Genomic DNA, 14884 nt, shown 5'->3' with positions numbered 1-14884 from the left:
GACTTAACATTTTTATTTTTCATCCACTTATTTTTATTTTCATTTATTTTCATTCTTATTCATTGTTTTATCTCCACCTTTTATCCTATTTTCAATCTTTTTTCCCACCACTGTCCCCTTCCCCCACCCCACCCCCACAAGGATCATCTGTCACTTGTTCATGTTGTTCTTTTCAGTGTGCTTACCCTTGTCCTGCCATGATCACATTCTGCTTTCTGATCTTAATGCCACCATCAGCACCTCCTTTAGCCAGTATCACTATCATTAACACCCCTTTGTCCTTTTGTTCATGACATCTCCGGCAATCTCTCCTTTGCCTCCACTTATCTCTGGCCTTCTATCCAGCTCAACTACTATACCCACTTTAAACAGTATAAATTTAATTACATTTGTCTTGTCTCTAGCTCTGAAGAAGAGTCATAAGGACTCAAAACTTTAACTCTTTTTTTTTTCTCTCCACAGATGCTGTTAGGCCTGTTGAGTTTTTCCAGCATTTTCTATTTTTGCTTCAGATTTCCAGCATCCGCAGTATTTTGCTTTTATCTTACAACTTGAGCTCGGCTGTTCAGGGATGACATCAGGAAGCAACTCAAGGGCAACTAGGGATGGGCAATAAATGCTGGCCCAGCCAGCGAAGCCCACATCCCGTGAATGAATAATTTTTAAAAAGCACTATTTCACACAAAGGAGTACTGGAAATTTGGAACTCTCTCTCCCAAAAAATCTTTTGAGACTAACTCAGTTGAAAATTTCAAAAATGAAATTGATTTTTCATATCAATCTAGAAGGACAAGGTCCTATCTACACCACATGGACTGCAGTGGTTCAAGAAGGCAGCTCACCACCACCTTCTCAAGGGCTATGAGGGATGGACAATAAATGCTGGCCCAGCCAGCGAAGCCCACATCCCATGAATGAATTTTTAAAAAAATGTCCAATTGAGTTAGGGGCTAACAAACCAAGGTGGCTAGATGGAGTTAAGATACAGATCAGCACCAATCTAACTAAATAATGGAATAGAATTGAGGGACTGAATGATCAACTCCAGTTCCAGCTCCTCTGTTCAGCCAACAGGAGTTGGGACCCTTCAACAACCTAGACTGGCATTGGAGCAAAAGGTAATACAAAATAGTTAAAGGAAGGAAATGCATGCTCTGTGCATAATACTAAGAGTTATTAACACAATCACTGATCCTCATTTCTAATGTTCGCTTTGTTTCAGAGTTGGTTTGATGACTTATGGAGGAAATTTGTGACATATTCTTCTGGAGAGCATTTATTTGGATTACCAATCCAAGACTATGAAATACTACAGAAAAATAAGTAAGTTGCATTTCATATAGAACAACCTGGCGTTAATTTATTTATGTCCTGAACCCAAATATAGAGTCCCCGTCTGGAGTCTGGAAGAATATGTGGGTGAAGAGCAGGAACAGCACTAATTGGATAACATTTTCAAAGAACTAGCCCAGATATGATGGCCTCATTCTGTGCTATATGATTCTTTTGTGGAACATTTTAAGGAATGCATATATTTTGACTTCGGTGGAAAGGAGCAGCTGGTACAACTGAATGGCTTTCTTGGCCATTTCTGATGGCAGTTAAGAGTGAACTGCGTTACTATAGGTCTGGAGTCACATGTAAGCCAGGCTGGGTAAGGACATTAGCAATCCAGATGGGTTTTTTATGACAATCATTGGAAGTTTTGTTGTTCCATTCTGAGGTGAGCTTTTAAAATCCCAGTTTTGTTATTTAAATTTGCAAATTAATTGGGTTTAAATTCCACCAGTGGCCATGAACTCAAAGGTGGAATTTAATGCCTTGCCCCAGGGCTAGTTTGGTGGCAGGGAAGATATTTAATCAGGTGGCAGGAAGGGTAGATTGCCAATTAATGCACACTTAAGGGCCTCATCCTACTGCCATTGGTATTAATCCAACAGCAGGCAGACAAGTCACCATGTGGGGAGCCCAAACAGACGGTTTGCTTTCATGCTCCATAAGGGTCCACTGAGAACCACTCCCTGCCCTTTCTTCTGACCTTCCTTGATCCCCCTCCCATGATCCCCTTCCCACCATCACTCACCTGTTGGTGTGGGACCCAGCGCTAATCCTCAGCCTCTCTAATGCAGTGCCATTAGTAGCCACTAATTTGGTGCTGATGAGCCTTGAGAGCTGTCAGTCTCGGATTGACCAGCAGCTCTTGGGTCGGTTTTCCACCCCTGGGGTCCTTGATCTCTGGAAAATCACACCATTGGCCACTTAAATGCCTGAGAGGCCATTAATTTGGTGAATCTTTCCTAAAAGAGGTGATGCAGGGCTCTAGCCAGCTCTCCAGCCAACAGGTGAGATCCCCGTCACCTCCATTAAATACCAGCCCACGTCCCCAGAGCCTGGGATCCTGGACTAATAGTGCAGCGACATTACCAATATGCCACCATCTCCCCTTGGAAAAGCAAGAGCCTGTTGGGAACCTCCTTATGAACAGCTCCCTCGTGAGAAGCTGGTTGGCTGCTAAAATGTGCTAATCACTCAGTTAGAGAACGATTTCAATTCTATTTCAAATTTAACGCTGCTTCCATGGGTTTCTCGGGCTTTCTCAAACTTTCAAATGAAAGCATGGCGAGAGCAAAATAACAATTGATTCAAACTCATGTAAATATTGTAATATATACTCAGTGCTCACTGCTGTTTCCTGACCTACTAGTGGGGAAGGGTTTTCTCACAGTGCTTTTCCTGGGAGTTTGTTTTCTAAATTTTGGAGATTTTTGGAGTCATATCAGGATAGGTGACACTTCGGCTGTCTTAGATAACACTTTGGATGAGGATAAATGTGACCAGCATTAGCATCAGCATATCATCTGTAAAATCATGTCTTCCATTCATCATCAAACATCAAGATACTGTTACAACACTAGAAAGAAATGTGTAAGCTATAGGCTACCCAGTAGCGGAGGCAAATGTACAGGTAAATTGCAGAAAGATGCATAAATTTTAGGATAAAGATAATGCAGGACTTCAATTCTCCCTAATGTAGATTAGGAAACTAAGGTGTAAAAGGCAAAGTTGGTTGCGGTGGGGAGCAGTGGGGTGTTATGGGGGAGAATTGGGGACAAATTCCTGAAATGTGTATAAGAGAAAACTTTCACCAGTATATTTCTAGTCCAATGAGGGAGGAAACAGTACTGGTTCTAATTCTGGGGAGTGAACTGGGTCATGTTTTATTGGAGAGTATTTGTGAAACAGTGATCACAATATCATTAGGTTTACAGTACATCTGGAAAAGTACAAGGAAAATATAATCCTCAACTGAAGGAAGGCTAATATCAGTTAGTTGGAAAGGAATATTATTTTAAAAATCTATTCTATTGATATGAATTTTCGTGGTCAGGCCAGCATTTACTACCCATCCCGGTTTTTTTAAAATCTCCATTCATGGGATGTGGGCTTCACACATTGGGCCAGCACTTATTGTCCATTTCTAATTGTTCTGCATATTAATATAGGGCCCTGTTCTTTGCAGACAGAAAGAACATTGCTCCTGTTTCAGCTAAACAAAGTAAGTGATAGCCATTCGTTTGTTCATTCTTCAGGGCAATGCTATGACCAATCATAGTCAAGCTGCCTGGTTTAAATTTCAAACAATGTTTGGCAGTTAACTGTCAGTCGCCATTAACCGGTGCAGTCTCAATGGCAATGCCACTTCCAATCAGAGTCCACTTGCTAACCAATCAGCACTGTCTTCTCATACAGTATAAAGTTGGTGCTTCCCCTGACACTGGCATTCTTGCACAAAAACAAAAAATGCTGGAAAAACACAGCAGATCTGACAGCATCTGTGGAGAGAAGGACAGAGTTAACATTTTGACTCCGTATGACTCTTCTACAGAACTAAAGAGAAGTAAAAATGTGGTGAAATGTATACTGTTTAAGGGGGGTGGGACAGGTGAAGCTGGATAGAAGGCCAGTGATAGGTGGAGGCAAAGGAGAGATTGCAAAAGATGTCATAAACAAAAAGTCAAAGGGGTGTTGATGGCGGTGATACTGGCTAAAGGAGGTGCTAATGGTGACATTAAGAGTAAAAAGCGGAAATAGCAAGTGACAGATGGCCCTAGTGGGGGTAGGGTGGGGGGAGGAGACGGTTTGGGAAAAAAGATCGAAATAGGTTTAAAGATGGGGATAAAACAATGAAAGGAAATAAATTTTAAAAATAACAATAATAAAAATAGGTGAGAAAAAGGAGTGAGGATGGAGGAGGGAGTTCATGATCTAAAGTTGTTGAACACAATGTTAAGTTCGGAAGGCTGTAAAGTGACTAATCGGAAGATGAGGTGCTGTTCCTCCAGTTTGCGTTGAGCTTCACTGAAACATTGCAGCAGGCCAAGGACAGACATGTAGGCATGAGAGCAGGGTGGTGTGTTGAAATGGTAAGCGAAAGGAAGGTCTGGGTCATGCTTGCGGACAGACAGAAGGTGTTATGCAAAGTGGTCACCCAGTGTGAATTTGGTCTCTCCAATGTAGAAGAGATTGCACTGGGAGCAGTGACTGCAGTAGACCAAATTGAGGTAAGTGCAAGTGAAGCGCTGCTTCACTTGAAAGAAGTGGTTGGGCCCTTGGACGGTAAGGAGGAGGAAAGTAGTTGGGCAGGTGTTGCACCTTCTGCAATTGCATGGGAAGGTGCCGTGGGAGGGGGTTGAGGTGTTGGGGGTGATGGAGGAGTGGACCAGGGCGTCCCAGAGAGAATGGCCTCTATAGAATGCCGACAGGATGGGCTGAAGGGAAGATGTGTTTGGTGGTGGCTTCATGCTTGATTTGGCGGCAATAGTGGAGGATGATCCTTTGAATGCGAAGGCTGGTGGGGTGAAAAGTGAGGACAAGGGGGAACCCTACCATGGTTCTGGGAGGGAGAGAAAGGTGTGAGGGCAGAGGCGCCGGGAGATGGGTCGGACACAGTTGAGTGCCCTGTCAACCACCTTGGGTGGGAAACCTTGGTTAAGGAAGAAGGAAGACATGTCAGAAGCACTGTTTTGGAAAGTGGCATCATCGGAACAGATGCGACGGAGGCGAACGAACTGAGAGAATGGGATGGAGTCCTTACAGGAAGCAGGGTTTGAGGAGCTGTAGTCGAGGTAGCTGTGGGAGTCGGTAGGCTTGTAATGAATATTGGTGGACAATCTATCACCAGAAATTGAGACAGAGAGTTCAAGAAAGGGAAGGGAAGTGTTAGTAATGGACCATGTGAAAGTGATGGAGGGGTGGAAATTGGAAGCAAAATGAATAAATCTTTCCAGGTCCAGACGAGAGCATGAAGCAGCACCGAAACACTCATCGATGTACCGGAGAAAGAGTTGTGCAAGTGGGCCTGAGTAGGACTGAAACAAGGAATGTTCCACATACCCCATAAAGAGACAGGCATAACTGGGGCCCATGCGGGTACCATAGCCACACTTTTTATTTGGAGGAAGTGAGACAAGTTTAAGGAGAAATTGTTCAGTGAGAGAACACGTTTAGCCAAACAGAGGAGAATGGTGGTGGAAGAGGATTGTTGGGGCTTCTGTTCAAGGAAGAAGCGGAGAGCCCTCAGACCATCCTGGTGGCAGATGGAGGCATAGAGGGATTGGTCATCCATGGTGAAGAGGTGGCAGTTGGGGCCAGGGAACTGGAAATCATTGATATGATGTAAAACATCAGAGGAATTGCAGATGTAGGTGGGAAGAGACTGGACATGGGGAGAGAAAATGGGGTCAAGATAGAAAGAAATGAGTTCCATGGGGTAGGAACAGGCTGACATGATCGGTCTACTGGGCCAGTCCTGTTTGTAGATTTTGGGTAGGAAGTAGAAGCGGGCTGTCCAAGGTTGGGAGACTATGAGGTTGGAAGCTGTGGATGGAAGAGCTCCAGAGGAGATGAGGTTGGTGACAGTCCTGGAAACAATGGCTTGATATTCAGTGGTGGGGTCATGGTCCAGGGGGAGGTAGGAGGAAGCGTTTGCGAGTTGCCGCTTAGCCTCTGCGAGGTAGAGATCAGTACGTCAGACAACAACAGCACCACCCTCGTCGGCAGGTTTGATAACAAAGTCAGGGTTGGACCTGAGAGAATGAAGTGCGGCAAGTTCAGAAGGAGACAGGTTAGACTGGGAGTGAGGAGCAAAGAAATTGAGACGGCCGATGTCACGCCGACAGTTCTCAATGAAAAGCTCAAGAGCAGGTAAGAGGCCAGAGGGAGGGGTCCAGGTGGAAGGAGAATATTGGAGGCAGGTGAAAGGATCCGTTGAACGGTGTGGGGGGAGGACTCCTGCCCAAAGAAGTGAGCATGGAAACGAAGGCGGTGGAAGGAGAGTTCAGCATCATGCCGAGCCCAGAATTAATTGAGGTGAGGGCATAAGGGTACGAAATTGAGTCTTTTGCTGAGTACTGAATGTTCAGCATCAGAGACGGGAAGGTCAGGGGGTATGGTGAATACACGGCCGGGGCTGGGAGTAGAAGACGAGATAGGGCTCTTGCAATTGTCTTGCAACTGGCATTCTTGTGATTGTCCTGATGAGTGCAAGACAAAAAGTTTTGACAAAATTTTTCAGCAACACTCAAATTCTGTACTATCAAACAACTATTTCAATACACTTTATTGTCCTTATGAAATTCGCTGCAGGTACAATTGCTAATGCATAACCAACAAGGAAGGAAGAAAGAGTAGCAATATAAAAGCCCATGTCATTACAGTGCAGCACCAACATCACAGCCAAAGAGAATAAAAAAGATAAGGATAGACAAAAGAGTCATAGGCCTTCATGCTCCCTCCCCAGCACAGATAACTATGTCTAAATATGTGACATGGCTATATTATCCAGACTGTCTTCTGTACCAGGTATCGATAGTATATTGAGGAGAATGGACATGAGGTAAAGGAAGCTCTCTGATCCTGGGTAGTCACACTCTGCCAGCGGACACTCAGCCATTGTTAATATCTTGCCTATCTTTCTGCTACCAAAAAGCTCCACACCAAGGAGACCACCTACTTTTGATGGCCCAACCCACTCTTGTGCAGAGATATTTCATCCCAAAAGCCCCCTGGTAAGCAGTGATGGCTCCAATGGTGCAACACGCATCTCCAAGGCTGCTCTCAAGACTGGTGCTAGCCGATGAACGATATGAGACAAGGGGGATTAGAGAGATTAGAGAGAGATTACAGAGTTGCCTCAGGGAGCTGAAGATTTTTAACATGAAAGATAAAGAATGGAAAATTAAGGAAAACATGTCCCCTCATGTGACTCTGTCACATGAGCAGGGACATGTTAAAAATGAGCTATAAAATTTTTTATTGTTTTTTAATCACTAATTGAAACCTCATCCCCCCTCCATGGATGAGGTTTCGCAAAAAATGCAAAAGCCACTTGGCCTATTTGCTCGCCTGCCAACCAAACGGTTGGACGGGGAGCAAAAAGTTCACTTAAATTAATCAATTAAGGTCTCTTAATTGTCGGTGGTCACACTGCTGCCTCTTGTGCGTGCCCGCCAAGCAAAATATTGCGAGAGTGCGCGATGTCTTTGGGACACTCGCCTGACTATTTTACTTCCTAAGAAACCATGGAGGTCAGTTACTGAACACATTCACAAGTGTCTGCCACTATACTTTTAACACAAAGAAGAAAATGTTTATTAAACAAGAAAATAGGAACTAGATTATGCTAGATAAAAAAGGTTGGAATGATTTCAATAAGGTACCAGAAAATGATTTAAACTCACAATATTCTATTTATCCCAGCAAACCATACAGACATAAAACTCTAGTGAAGAATTACCACTGTCTCAACACCAAGGTTTCTTGCTTGGGTTAGCTCAATTTCAAATAGCTGTCTTCAGATGGGTTTCTGAGCATTCATTAGGTGGTTTTCTTCAGCTGGTATCTCTCCCTGAGACAACCAAAAACTGCAATCTAAGCTCACCAATACTTAAACTTCAGAGAAAACATGAGTTCCCTAAATTCAGTTCCCAGTAGGGTTGCAGGTTTTCTTATTGGAGAGAGATTAGACCTTCTGCCTACACTCTCTGGTATACACACACTAACTGACTAGCCTTCTGTGTTTCCCTGTATCTCTGTGTGTCTCTGAACCCCTATCGCTTGGCAACAATGCAGTTTTTTCTACTTTTTTAAACTTCACTAAACTACGAACCTCTTGGTAACCCATTTCTTCCCTTCAAGAGTTGTAAAACCATATTAAAAATGCATGTATACAACAGGGCCCCAGATGTCCTTGCACCCAGCTCACAAAAACCTCTAAATGAAGCTAAAACCAGGTTTCACCTTTCTTAACACCGAAACACAAAATAGAAAATAAAATTAAAGTTAGACATTGTTCCTCCAACACCTCCTCGCTGAAAAAAATGAAAACGTATTTTTAAGAGGTGTTTTCAGTTTCTATTACAATCTCCTTTTATCACTATCTCTATTTTGCTTATACAGACTTTACACTAGCAGTAACAATGCATTTACAATCAAATGTATAAGGACTTTTCCACAAAAATCATATTCTAGTCAAGTCCATTTTGACCACAGCATTCTGGTGCCTCCATATTTGCTCTTGGTAAACATCTGCTATGTTGTCTCTTCCCCGCTACATGAATGATTTTCAGATTGTATGGTTGTAGCATTAAACTCCAACGAAATAGTCTCAGATTCTTGGCATGAAACTTTGCTAATAAGGTTAAAGGATTATGGCAGTATAAATAACAATGTCTGCACAGTTTTGGATATGTAGACCTCAAAATGGTGTAGAGCCAATACAAAACTCAAAGGACGGAATCGTCCCAGATTTGCACTAAGTGTGGTAGTGGGCGGGAAAAAACAACATTTTATCCAACGGCCACAATGGCTGCTTCTCATGCCATATTGTCCCAATCCCACAGCATTAATTATGTATTCCTGGGAAACAAGCCACTTTAATGGCGGGTGGGCTCTCATTTGCCCGTCACACCATCACCTTGCTGCTTCATCACACCAGGCGCCATATTTAAAGTTCAGCCGCACGCATACCTCTCAGTGCTTCAGCTGAGGACAGTTGCACAGAAGACATGGCCCAGAAAAGCAAAAAGACTGCAGTCCCCAGGCTTAATGATGCCTTTTGGACTCAATGGGGACCCGGCGTGATGTCTTCTATCCCCACTCTGGCCACAGGCTAGGAAGCAACATCACCAACTTGGCTTGGGAGGCAATGGCAGCGGTGGTCAGCGCCAACGTCCTGCAAAAGAGGACAGCCACCCAGCGCTGAAAGAGGATGAATGATCTCCTCTATTCCATTAGGGTAAGTCACTCTTCTCATCACTCTCAACTCACACACTCACAAACCCATCACACATCCACGGGACCTCACTCATTGCCAGTTCAAGGGACATCACCATTCAATCTCTCACACACACCTTCATTGTCCTTATCCCATCTAAGGAACCACTCACCACCCATACATGGCAGGCATATTTATCATCTAGCCTGGCAGGTGTTCTGCTTACACTCTCTCATCCCTATTCATGCAGAGAACTGGCACAAAACAAGAGGGAGAGGTTGCAGACTGGTAGAGGAATGCCTGAAATCAAGGTCTTCACGGACTCTAAAAGCAGAGCCATCCAGGTGGCCGGTGAGGATCTGGACTGTTCCTGTGCTGACGATGAGACATTACCGAGTCCAGAGGCTTTTCATCTGATTCGGACTCAGCAAATTCAGCCTTCAATAATCCTCCAAGTGCTGGACACCTGGGAAGTCCCTGCTGCCACCTGCTGCGGATCAGAAAGTGCAATGTACTCACCAAATTGTGATCCCGAGGCTACTCTAAAGCTAGGTCTCACCGACATGTGTGTTTCTGCGCTGGTGGAGGGTGTGGATGAATGCTGTGATGGTGCTCTGCCAAGTGAGGATCCGGCAGTGCAACATCCATAAGGCCACTGTCATGTATTAATGATCTCTCCTTACTTTCGCAGGCACACCTGGAAAACAGCTGACAGAGTCCATGACCCAGGACCTCCAATCAAGCCCAGAAGAAATCTCTGAAGAGCAACCTGGAGGCACCCTCCTTGAAGACCTGTCACAGCGTTCATCCACAACCTTCACCAGCGCAGAGTCACACCAGCTGCTCTCCCCATTGCAGCGCCAGGTTGCATGACACCCTCTGTAGACTATATTGCAGGGCTCCACCAGAATGGTACAGGCACCAAAGCCTGATTTTCAGCATCCTGATGGTTTGCACCACCAAGCTGCAAGTTGCAGCATGAGCCTCATTATCCCTTCACTCTGCTGCAGTCTGAGGCTGCCGCATGGTTGTCATCTGCAACATCCTCTGTGGGTAGCCCTTGTCCCCAACGAGCCAACCCTGCAGCCTCTGTGGACCCTGGAAGATGTAAGGCATCTGTGACCAATTGAGAATGTAGAAGTCATGGATACTCCCTGGAAACCATGTGCAGACTTGAAGGATGCTTTTGTTGGGTTGCACAACAGCTGCACATTCAGCAAATGGAAGCCCTTGTGGTTGACCGCTTGTTGCGATGGAGATCTGAATGCCATGTGAGTGCAGTTGATGGCACCCTCCACCTGTGGGAAACCTGAGATCTGGGCAAATCCCAGCACTCTTACAGCCTGGCTTTCCTGGTCCTGTGTGAAATGCACAAAGCTGTGTGTCCTCGCAAAGATGGAATCCGTGACCTCATGGATGTATTTGTGGGTGGAGGCTTGTGATATCCCACAGCAGCCACTTGTGGAGCCCTGAAAGGAGCCACTGGTGTAAAAATTGAGTGCTACGGTCACTTTCAAGGCCACGGGCAGTGATGTGCTTCATGTCTCTGTGGCACCAAATCCTGCAGCAGCTGACAGATGTGACCAACATGTTCCCTAGACATGTGCAGTCTTTGGCGACATTGTTTCTCAGCCATCTGCAGGAATGAAAGGCAGTGTCAATAGGCTCTCGATCTAGCTAGGTGCCGACCAGTGACACTGTGCCTCTTTTGCAGGCGTGTGCGGGAGCCCTAGCCACCCCTTCTTACTGAGTGTACTGCTTCTCCCACTGCGCAGCCAGGTGCCTCTGCCACTCTCTTCTACATTTTCTTCACTATCTGTACACCATGAGGCATACAGCTAGTTCACCAGTCTCAATTCTCCTGATGTACTCCTCCTGCAGGATGAAAGAGAGAGATGTGTGGGTAAACTTGGGTGTTCTATGAAACTCTCTTGGTTAAGTCTGAAGGACCCTTAAAGCATCCCAGAGAGTGCTGGCCACCACTTGGATGGCCAGAGTTTAGCGCGCTGCATGGCTGCCCGAAACCCCACCCACCTCCGCCCCACTTCACCTGACTGATTGGTGACAGCTTTGCCCACTGGACTGCATGCTGTGCTCTCAGCTCAGGAGCAGGCATTCTCCTAACCTAAGCAAGGCTGCGTGTTAACTTGTACCATGGAGGAGCCTAGTCTAAACTGCGATGATGACTTTGCAAGGGGCTGTGAGCACCTCTACCAGAGACTGCTCCATAGCCAACTTTAGCAAGGAGATTGCACAATGTACCCAGTCGTCCAATTGTTCTGCAGTCCACTAAGATGCTCATTAGTTTGCAGTCTGCGCCCAAGCGGTGAAAAGCTCTGGAACAGTTGGTGGCACCTTGATGCCCCTGCGTTGTTTGAGTGGGCAGATAAGCTAGAGGCTCGACTCCACGCTTGTCAATGTGGCTGCATCTGAACAGTCTCAATTGCAGACGGATGGTCACTTCACACAAGGTTTCCCTAATGCATGGCTGCTTCTCTCCACCAAAACCTGCACGTGCTTGTGCACTACTGTTATGACTAATGCAGTTGGTAAAGCAGAGTTATGTAAAAAAAATCCCAGCGGGAAAATTTAAACAACTGTCATAACCAATAATTTTAAGTGTTATGTTTGAGATGCGACTCTAAACTCAGGAATCAGTCTACTTGTTTTCAAGGTTTTACATTAAACTAAATGAAACATTTTATTAATTTACACAGGTTAAGATATATGTACACATGGCTACAAATTACTACTATCATAAATTTTAACAAATTCCCAAACTAATCTCCATTAAGGCAATAACGCCCCATAGACTTAACCAAACATCAGGCAAAGCATTTTCACCTTACAAATCCAAAATGAGGTTTGTTGAACTTTGGATCCTGTGGAGCCTGTTGGAGATTTACAGCTGCCTTTTGATCTTACATTGCCTCTGCCTGCACACCCAAAAACTACTGAAGTTATACCTACCAGCCCCATTGAATGTTAATTCTCATTGTATCAACAACCTCTTCGAACTCAACCTTTTAACAATGAAATCCCTTTCATAAAACCAGTTTTATTAGTAATATAAACATATGGCTTGGTATCTGCTACATAGGCATCAAGTTTTCACCCCACTTCTTGAATGCTCTATTCAAAAAATACAAATGCAAACTATTTCCCTTACATATCAAAACTAGTACATATCAAAGCACCCAGGCTAGCTGGCTTTAATCCAATTAAGACATACCCGCAGACTAAACCTCTGTTTTTCACTATTTTTCCAAAATATTGTATACATTAATAGATTCATGACATCCCCCTCCATATCGAAAAATGAACTGTCATAATTCTAAAAGATGGCTTCATTTGAATAACCCATCTCACACCATCTCCTATACTTATTACACTATTACATTACCAGATGCATGCATTAACATAAATATATATATGCAAGTCCTTGGTACCAACAGAAATCACTCCAGTTCAGTGTCCAGGTTTTTTTTTAAATGTCCCAATTTCTTTTAAGCTTCAAACTCTTGATAATGCACCTGGAACAGACTTTCTCTTCCAACAATATGTATAATATATAGATTAAATGGTTCTAACAATAGACTCCATCAGAAAAGCCATGCACTTTTGTCACGAAATTTGTCCAAAAGCTTCAATGGATTATGGTCTGTATAAACAATTGTTTCTGATGAATTGTTTGCAACATAAATTTCAAAATGCTGCAATGCTAACACCAAACTCAAAGTCTCTTTTTCAATCGTTGAATATCTTCTCTGTTGTACATTCAGTTTCTGTGAGCAAATACATGGCAGATGCAGTATAATGTGAATAAGTGTGAAGTTATCCACTTTGGCAGGAAAAACAGAATGGCAGAGTATTGTTTAAATGGTGATAGATTGGGAAATGTTGATGTACAAAGGGATCTGGGTGTTCTTGTACACAAATCATTGAAAGCAAGCATGCAGTTAAGAAGGTAAGTGGTATGTTGGCCTTCACTGCAAGAAGACTTGAGTACAGGAGCAAGAATGTCTTACTGCAGCTGTATAGGGCCTTGGTGAGCCAAAACCTGAAGTATTGTGTGCAGTTTTGGTCTCCTTACCTAAGAAAGGATATACTTGCCATAGAGGGAGTGCACCAAAGGTTCACCAGACCTGGGATGGCAGGATTGTCGAATGATGAGAGATTGGGCCGACTAGGCCTGTATTCACTGGAGTTTGAAAGAATGAGAGGAGATCTCATTGAAACATATAAAATTCTGACAGGGATGGACAGACTGTTTGTAGGGATGATATTTCCTCTGGATAATGGGTCACAGTCTCAGGATATGGGGTTGACCATTTAGGACTGAGGTGAGGAGAAACTTCTTCACTCAGAAGGTGGTGAACCTATGGAATCCAAACCACAGAGGGCTGTGGAGGCCAAATCACTGAATATATTTAAGAAGGAAATAGATAGATTTCTGGTCTCTAAAGGCATCAAGGGGTATGGGGAGAGCGTGAGAGTACAGCATTGAGACAGAGGATCAGCCATGGTCATTTTGAATGGTGGAGCAAGCTTGAAGGTCTGAATGACCTACTCCTGCTCCTATTTTCTATGTTTCGATGTTTCTTTATGTAAATTCCATGTAAAGCTGCCAGGAGGGAATACAGACACTATACTGTGCTTCACATCCTCAGGCCATCACAGCTAAGGACTGAATGTTCAGTAGGAAAACGCAGAAGAATGTTTGGGCATATTGATGCTGCTTTAGATCCATTCAAACTTGAACTTCAAAGACCCTGAAAATGCCTGTATGTGTGAAAGCTGTATGCAGGGAGTTGTAAGGCCCATATTTTTTTTACAGTCAGGATGCTGTACAGGAGTGTTAACTGCTGTTGCACATTGCCTCAGAGACATTCGCCAACAGCAGCGTAAGGCCTGGGACCCTGGGCCCAGCCTTCCCTCTGCCATCTTTTGACCTCCCCTGCGAACCCTGAACATTCCGGTCAGCTCTTACTGTCCGGCCTGAACTTAAACTCCAGGAACTCGTGGCCAAACTTGCCCTTGTGCCCCACATACTACTGCAGGTAGAAATCACTTGTCATGTGCCAGCCGCCTATGCATCACAAGTTATGCAGTCCCATGTGGTTACGAGAAGATTTCCATTCAATACTGATTGTTGTCATGAATAAGCCAAACCCCCCCTGCAGGTGTTATTCCTGGAAACAAGTAGCTTCAATATTGGAGGCAGTGAGGATTAAAATCAACACCAATCTTCCAGATTGAAAATCCAGTCAAGCAATTGATGGAGTGGACTCCATTGAGATCAGTGGAAAGAAAAATCAAGTGGAGCAGAGAACGGATGGCCAAGCAGGAAAGGAGAGTTTACCATCCAGATTCATAAGAGAAAAAGATGAAATCCTGCTTTTATCTGCTTTATGGAATTTTCACATATGGTAGTTAAATGCATTTCAAATACCAACCTGCCTATGTAGCAATATCACATAAACCATTTCACACCAATTAGCGGATATGCAATAGATTCTTCTATATCTTATTGAGCACTTCTTGATAATATGCCTGAGGGAAACTCCTTTATTTGTTACTGAAACAGCCAAAAGGAAACTGGCACCATCA

The 14884-nt window shown here is 44.1% G+C and overlaps 1 protein-coding gene across 1 annotated transcript in view; it reads left to right on the top strand.

Moving 5' to 3' along the window:
- LOC144681151 (dynein axonemal heavy chain 8-like) overlaps window positions 1-14884 on the top strand; it is a 1659468-nt gene that overhangs the window by 883396 nt on the left and 761188 nt on the right. The window contains exon 32 of the mRNA XM_078542878.1: window positions 1223-1323. Coding sequence (XP_078399004.1) covers window positions 1223-1323 — 101 coding nt within the window. The remainder of the gene's footprint in view (window positions 1-1222; window positions 1324-14884) is intronic.

The sequence above is a fragment of the Cetorhinus maximus genome, chromosome 5 (assembly GCF_964194155.1).
Source record: "Cetorhinus maximus chromosome 5, sCetMax3.hap1.1, whole genome shotgun sequence".
Classification (NCBI taxonomy): Eukaryota; Metazoa; Chordata; class Chondrichthyes; order Lamniformes; family Cetorhinidae; genus Cetorhinus; species Cetorhinus maximus.
The sequence above is the reverse complement of the archived record's forward strand: the minus strand, read 5'-3'. Positions and strand labels throughout refer to the sequence as shown.